Raw genomic sequence first — 8,203 nt, 5'->3', positions numbered from 1 at the left:
AAGAAAGAAAGAAAGAAAGAAAGACTTACTGTCTTCAACTAGCCTTTGTAAGCCTCTAAGAAAGGTACAAAATTTATTTTTTAAAAAAAATCTCTGCAAATGGTTACTCAAACAGTTTCGGTGTTTAAGGTGTATTATTATTATTTGGGAAAAAATAATTTCTGAGGACCACCTTATTTCTCTAAGATGACAAACAATGATGCCCCAAAATATGAGACACCATCATTTGCATACTGTTTGAGAGTGAGTGGTCCCTCCCAAATCAATGTGGGTGCCCATATTCAGTATGAAGGAAACCCAGATTCCTTAAGCAAACTCAGGATCCAAATACCACGTGAAATAGAAAGGACCTCGGAGATCACTCAGTGTAAGCCCCTGACTGAAAAAGTTAGGTGCCCACGGGGCGCCCATTCGCCTCACTGTAGAGGAGGACCGGAAGCTCAGGCCCCTGTGCTTTTGGAACCAGGGTACAACCACCTACATAACAATGTTCCCTCCCTGGATTCCCTTTATCCTGCCCTCTCTTCCTAGGCCTTTCTAGAATCCAGAGGTTGATCCAGCGGCATGACGCACTCACCTGCAAAAAGCAGTGCCCAACCGGCGCGTGCTCCGCCAGGGTGGCATTGTACACCTGCCTCCGGAAGACGGGCTCATTGTCATTCACGTCCTCCACGGTGATGCTCACCAGGCAGGTGGCAGAGAGTGGGGGTTCTCCTAGGTCTTGGGCTACCACTCTCAACTCTACTGCCTCCTGGACCTCTCGATCCAGACTCCGGGCGGTGCTGATCACGCCGCTCTCAGGATCAATAGTGAAGGACCGCCCGCACCCCGAGGTGGGCCACACACCTTCCGCGTTGCAGCGAACAGGAAGGTGGACCAGTGCGTAGCGCAGCCGTGCGTGTTCTGTGCCAGGCTCATCCGCATCCGAGGCGCTGACCCACACGACCGCGGTGCCCGGGGCCGCGGCCTCTGATACGGAGGCCAGGTAATGCGCCCTGCTGAAGAGAGGGGGCTGGTCGTTGAGGTCGGCAATCCGGAGCAGCAGCGTTTCCTCTGTGCTCAGCGGCGGGGAGCCCGAGTCCGTGGCCACCAGTCGCAGATCATACAAGTCGCGGCTCTCCCTGTCCAGGGGCCCCTCGACACAAAGGAAAAATACCCCGGGGGAGCTGCCGGAGCGCAGCGCAAAGGCTCCGTCCCCGCCCTCCAGGGACAAGGAGATGCTTTCGCGCCCCAGACCAGCACCAGGCTCCCCGACGGCCTCCTCTTCCTGCTGGGGATAACCGTCCGCGTCTGACACGGAGACGCGAGCTACGTAGTCGCCGAGTGCGGCGCCCTCGGAAACGCGCGCGACCCCTCCCTCCGTGAAGAAGAGCAGGTGAATGGCGGGCGGGTTGTCATTCACGTCGAGCACCGCGATGGACACCCGTACAGTGGCAACCTCGGGCTCGGCCCCTCCATCGCGGGCCTCGACCACCAGCTGGTGCCAGGCCTGTGCCTCGCGGTCCAGCGGCCTCTGCACCCGTACCACGCCGCTCAGCTCCTCCACCGTGAAGTAGGCCGCATCGCCCAGGAGCCCGAGCGCCTGCCGGGCGCGGATGCCATAGCGCACGTGGCCGTTGGGTCCCAGGTCGCGGTCGGTGGCGCGCACGCGACAGACCTCGGAGCCCGGCCGGGCGTCCTCCCGCACCGCGGCTTGGTACTCGCCCTGCTCGAAGACCGGCGGGTTGTCGTTCTCATCTAGCACCCGCAGCTCCACACGCAGGTGGCCGGTGCGCCGCGGGCGGCCGCCGTCCCAGGCTTCGATATGCAACTCGTGTGCCGCCGCCGCCTCTCGGTCCAGGCGCCGCAGCAGCACCAGGTCCAGGGGCTCCAGGGGCGAAGAGGACGGTGATGACCCCGGGGTTCCGTAGCGCAACTGGAAAAACGGTCCTGCGGGGTCCTCGGGAAGGTCGGACGGTTGCACCAGGGTGTAGCCCTGCGTGCTGAACAGGCCGGCGTCCGGGTCGTGGGCACCTGGCAGGCGGAAGGCGGTGCCTGGAGGGCTGAGCTCGGAGACGTCGAGTTGCAGGGAGTCGCGGGGAAAGCTGGGCGAGTGATCGTTCACGTCGTTGACGCGGATCTCCACCTGCACCACGGCGCCCAGCAGGGTGGCGGCCACAAAGCTGTAGTGGTCCCGCCGCTCGCGGTCCAGGCACCGAGCCGTGCGGATGATGCCGGTGTCCGGATGCACGTGGAAGTCGTCCAGCAGCGGCGAGTCATCCGAATCCTCGGAGAGAAAGAAGCCGCCCCCCTCCTGCTGCTGTGCAGCCGGCAGCCCCGCGCGGATGTCGCCTACTAGAGTGTCCGGAGGAAGTCCTTCGTCCACGGAAAGGCTGAGGTTGAACACCTGGGCATATGAACCCGAGGCCGCCCACAGCCACGCGTGCATGAAGAGCCCGAGCAGGAAGCGCTGAGCCCCGGTGGCGCCGCCGCCGCCCGGCAGCCCGCGGGGTGACCCTCTCCTCCCGCCGAACAGGAGGCGCTTCCCGGCGGGAGGCCCCCGCCGATGGTGCCCTTCGCCCATTCTCCACACAGAAGGACTCTGCTCCGCCAGCAAATCGGGAAGGCTCCCGGGCAACTGCCAGCTTGTGAAGGGGTCTGGAGCCTCTTCAGTGTCGGGGCCAAAGAAGAAAAGACTTTGTTTGGCAAACCAACAGACCCAGGAGTTCCCGAGGTTCAATCTGCAACTGGTGAAAACGTCCTCCGCCACCGCTCACGCAGACAGGAAAGCTCCAGCCGCCTCTGCCGCTGCAGCCACCTCTTCAGACCCTGGATTTCTTTAAATGAGTCTCATCTCTTTTTCTCTCTCCTTTTATTCCTTTTACATCTGTTCCTTGTTTTGCTCGGCTTGTTGTTTCCCCCTGGTAAAGTCAGGTGCATTATTTCTTTTGCCAAAAAGGATGAAATTATTTAAAGCGCGCACACACAAGGAGAGGACGGGGGTCGGCCAGGGGAAGGGGGTGGAGTAAGGGCGGGGAGGCCGAGTGCGGGCGCCGGGCGGGAGCGAAGGAGGAGGGGAGGGAGGGAGAGGCGGCTCTGGCTGCGGCCGCGTCCGCGGCTCCGGGGGCGGCCTCTCCCAGCCGCGTCTCCCCGCGGGAGGATCGCCAGGGCTCCAGCTCCCACCCAGCCCACGCCCCCCCTTCCCTACTCCTCCCCGCCAGTGACGCGGAGCACACGAGGGCAAACTCCAACCTGCGAGTCGCCGCTCTGCAGCAGGGCGCCTTCTCGCCTGGTCCGGGGACCCGAGAGAGGGAGCGCAGTAGGAAGGACGCGCAGATTTGGAGCGCGAGGCAGGCGGAGGTCGCGCAGGCCGGCTGTCTGCCCGGGCTCTGCGTGCAAAGTGGCTATGGGTGGGGGAAGGCGAGAGCAGCAGCCCCTCCACGCCCTCCTCCCTCCATCCCCTGGACGGTTCCTCCGGCAGGCCTGACGCTTGGCTCAGGCTGAGCCGAGGGTGGAGGTTACAATCACTTTGGGGAGCCAAACTTGTGTTCTCCATCTGGCGAGAGAGACTCGTCCCCAGCGGAAGGACAGATGGAGTCAAAGGCCGACGCGCAGCTGGGGCCGGGATGACTGCAAAGGGGGGTGGGAGGGTTGGGAGGGGGAACTTGGAAAAACCTTCGCGAAACCCCAAGAAATCTGTGACACACATGGTGCAAACCATGCTTTATTATGCCGCGCTACTACTCAGCAACGTGTGAGCGTCCTGTCACTCCCCTCTGCCACCGAGAATGACGACAATAGAGTCGGCTGGTGAACACTTTTTTATGCATTCAGCGCCATCACAACACTTCCAGGATGTTTTATGATGCTGATTTATGGGCAGAAAGATGGGGTAGCTCAGGCCAGACCACCTTCCAGCACTTCCCCGTCGCCCCTGAGCGAGGAAGTTTGCAGCCAGGGCTGCTGTTGACAACACTTTCAAACTAGCTTCTGTCTGAGTCCAAGAAAAATGCCAGTAAATTGCCAGTCGTAGGTTTCCCTTCAATTATCTTTAATGATAGGTAGAAATTGATAAATGGCCTCTAATGAAGAATGCCTGAGGAAGGACTCTGCCTTCTTGAGAATGGCTGGTCCTATTTAGCAAATGGTTTCTGTGATTTTGCATTTAGGCCAAAGGGAAGAATTAATTTCCTAGATACTGTTGCCCTCCTTTAAGGAGAACCAACAGTGCTCATGATGGTTCCTGGCAGCAACAGTAAAATGCCTTTTAGTATTTGGTGGAGTTATATATAACTGCTAATCTACACCGTTATCTCTACCTCTGACAAAATAATAATAAAACTATTTTATTAGATATGTTGCATGTAAATGTAAATAGAGACATTATTAAAATACATCCAGCTGCCTCTCACTGGTGAAGTCTCCTTACCATTAAGGAGACCAGTTGTGAGTCTAGAATCTTCTTTCACCTCAGCCTCTTCAATCTCCCTTGAACTAGTCTCCTGCCTCTACTCTTGCCCCTTATAAATAATTCTCAACCAAGCGTCTGGATTATTATTTTTAAAGCTAATTCAAATCATGTCTCCCCGTGCTTAGAACCTGCCAATATATTTTCATTATACTTGGATTATAATTCAGGCTCCTTCCAGTTGTATAAAACTAACATGCCCCTACCCACCTTTCCAACTTCATCTCGTACCATCACTCTGGATCCAAATGTACTGCCTTTTTTCTGATATTGGTATTTGATACAGACTGAATGTTTGTGTCTTCTGCAAAATTCACATGTTGTCCTCCTATCTGCCAATGTGATGGTATTAGGAGGTGGGGTCTTTGGATTAGATGAGGTCATGGGAGTAGTGTCCTAAGAGTCAGGAGAGAGCCTGCTATTCTCTGTTCTCTGCCATGTGAGGATACAGGAGTTGGGCAGTCAACAACCGGAAGCATGGCCCCTCCAGAACTTGACCATGCACTCTACTCAAGTAGCTTCTCCACCATAAACCCTTATCCTCTATTAGGTTTCATTCACAACACCTACTGGTGCCTGAAATTAGCTTGCTTTATTCCACTGTTCATTAGATTATTGTGATCTCAATCCTCTTCGTGCACTTGAAGCATTGCTTTATCCCAGAACCCAGATCAGTACCTATCATGTAAATGGGTCTCCATTCACTAAACATGTATTGGATGACTGGATGGACAGTTGGCTTAGCGGATGGGTGGTAGATGGAGGGATAAGTCTGTTAAAGGAAGGGTTCAAAGCCATAATTCAGAATTAATTGACCATGAAATCCTTTATTGTGATAACTGTATCTTCATAATATACTCATTTTAATCATTCTACAGGGCCTCGTGAACTAATTTTTGAACTTCAGCTTATTTTGCTGTCTATTGTTACTAAATATTTACTTGAGTCTAAAAATAAAGGGAAAGCAGCTAGTTATTCTGCATCTTTCACTGACATTCTTTGTAAACAGTGGTTTGGTTTAGAAACAAATGAAAAATCAAAAACTTCAAACATCTATGTTCCCATTCGTTTTTAGGCTTTATAATTTAAGCATGTGCAGTCCAAGTTCTCCAACCCACTTCATACCCTTCATTGGATGCCTCGAAGGGCATTCTAAATTGAGAATTTAATTTGGTGAGGTTAAAAAAAAAAAAAAAAAGGAGGGGCACCTGGGTGGCTCAGTGGGTTAAAGCCTCTGTCTTCGGCTCAGGACATGATCCTAGGGTCCTGGGATCGAGCCCCACATCGGGCTCTCTGCTCAGCAGGGAGCCTGCTTCCTCCTTTCTCTCTCTCTGCCTGTCTCTCTGCCTACTTGTGATCTCTGTCTGTCAAATAAATAAAATCTTAAAAAAAAAAAAAAAAGGATCTCTCAAATATCTTAAATATGCAAAAACAACTTTAGATTCTAGCACAGAAGCCAATAACTTGCAAGAAATAGGTCTCTGACCCTCTTGGGAGGAGTAACATGGTGTGACTAGCATTAAAACTGGGGAACCCTGACTCTGCTCTATAATTGTAGGCAAATTATTTCAATCTTGTTAAGCCTCAGTTTCCTGCTTTCTCAGTTGGGGGTTATACTATCTAATTTACAGGACATTATGAGTCTTTTTTTTTTTTAAAGATTTTATTTATTTATTTGACAGAGAGAGATCACAAGTAGATGGAGAGGCAGACAGAGAGAGAGAGAGAGGGAAGTAGGCTTCCTGCTGAGCAGAGAGCCCGACGTGGGACTCGATCCCAGGACCCTGAGATCATGACCTGAGCTGAAGGCAGCGGCTTAACCCACTGAGCCACCCAGGCGCCCCAGGACATTATGAGTCTTGAGTGAAGCAGTATATGTAGACTAGCACATAGAAGACCAGCAAATATTACTTCTCTTGCCCCTGTTGTTTATGTGATGAAATATTTTAGGGTTGAAATGCTTTGGGATTCTCAGTCATATCAAACTCTGATTTCTTAGCCCCCCCTCCGCCCCATCCCCCCAGCCCAAGTGTGTGGAGAGGAAGATGAAAACTTCCCAGTATCACAGGCAGCAACCATCATGGGCAGAAAAACACAGAGCAGACCTTCACCCAGTGTTACATGGTTAAAGTAGTACAGGAAGTCCATCATCAAAAAATGTTTTCTCCCAGACTGTAGATAGCTTTGCAATAGTTAAATAGTCTAAATAGTTACTAAGTACTCAAAATCTTCAAAGCATCTCCCACCAACCCTTTCGAGAAGGAATTATAATTAGTATCCCATGATATAGATGGAGAAACTGAGGTTCAGGGCATTGCAAGTAATTTGGCCAAAGTCACATAGGGGTTAAGTGGTAGAATTGGACTCCCAACCCAGACAGTTTTGCTTCAGGGTCCATGGCCTTTGGAGTTGTCATGGGTCATTTATCATCTCTATGATTTTCTGCTTAAGGCAAACTGCCTTGCTTCTAAACTGCAGAGGGAACAACTCTGGACAGCATGTTTGTGTGAATGGTAGGACGGTATGGGAGAAGAGCCACAAGGAAGTGACTACTTGAGAGGTCACCGAGAAGAAAATAGATATGTGCGTTAAGGCCAAGTAAGGAGGAGGATCCTGTGGAATATAGAGGGTTTCTTCCCACCTCTTCCCCCCAGAAAAAAGACAGTCTCAGGCTAGGAAGGAGGTGTCTCTCCTTTTTTTGGTTCACATGTTGTTATCTCTCAAAAATGGAGCTTGTGATGGTTAAATTTAATGTACCTACTTGGCTAGGCTATGCTGCCAAATGTGATAGGTAATAGAGCACTACACCAAATGTTGTTGTGAAGGTAATTTGTGAATGCTATTAACATCGACGATGCGTTGACCTTAAGTGAAGGGGAGTGTGCTTGATAATATAGTGGGCCTCATACTCAGCCTAAGGCCTTGAGAGCAAACTGAGGTTTCCCAGAGAAGAAGGAATTGTGTTTCAAGACTGTAACATAGAAATCCTGCATGAGTTTCCAGTCCACTGGCTTCCCCTCCAAATTTTGTACTTACCAGCCCACACAATCTTGGTGCCAATTACCAGGTATATACTGGTTCTGTTTCTCTAAAGAACGCTGACTAATACAGAGTTTTATAAGAAGAGAAGATGATTTAATATCTATTATTAGTCTGTATTTGATATACATATATTTCATATTCTGAAGTATTAAACTCAGAATCCTGAACATGATGGAGGTCTTGCCCAGAGAGGTGATTACATGATAGGTAATCAAATCTACTGTCCTACCTTAGGCTCTAAATGTCCAAAAGAGATGAGAGTCTTTTCCCTCTTTTTAAATTTTGAGCACAGCCTGTATAAACACACATTCTATTTTCTGAGCCCAACAGAATACAATTAAATTTTATAGAGTACTTGTCTCTGTTTTGGATATCAACATATAGTCATTTCCTCTGATTCTTTGGGAAAATGAAGAAAAACTTTATCCCAAAATTTCATCATATGGTTGGAGAGAAGTACGACATGGCTTATCATTAAATAGGTTTAAATATATTATATCAAATCATATTTTTCAAATCTAGTAGAAGCTGGAATATAAGGGTTACATATACAAACATTTTCCATATATTTGAAGATTATAATATAAGTAGGTCTGAGATAGAACCCTTGGCTAATGTAACTTCTGCCTGACTTTTGCCAAGTCTCCTCTCTCTCTTAAATTGCTTATTCTCTTTCCCAATAATTGGTAAGGCAGACCAACTTCTCCCCACTCC

The 8,203-nt window shown here is 50.5% G+C and overlaps 1 protein-coding gene across 1 annotated transcript; it reads right to left on the bottom strand.

Annotated features, from left to right (window-relative positions):
- Nucleotides 1-388: 388 nt before the first annotated feature.
- Nucleotides 389-2,932, bottom strand: LOC125094096 (protocadherin-23-like). Its single transcript, XM_047719828.1, has one exon. It carries the CDS (start codon nucleotides 2,561-2,563, stop codon nucleotides 389-391), a length of 2,175 nt encoding a protein of 724 aa, XP_047575784.1. The 5' UTR covers nucleotides 2,564-2,932.
- Between the last annotated feature and the right edge of the window lie 5,271 nt (nucleotides 2,933-8,203).

The sequence above is a fragment of the Lutra lutra genome, chromosome 2 (assembly GCF_902655055.1).
Source record: "Lutra lutra chromosome 2, mLutLut1.2, whole genome shotgun sequence".
NCBI classification, from domain to species: Eukaryota; Metazoa; Chordata; class Mammalia; order Carnivora; family Mustelidae; genus Lutra; species Lutra lutra.
This window is presented reverse-complemented; position numbering and strand designations above follow the sequence as displayed.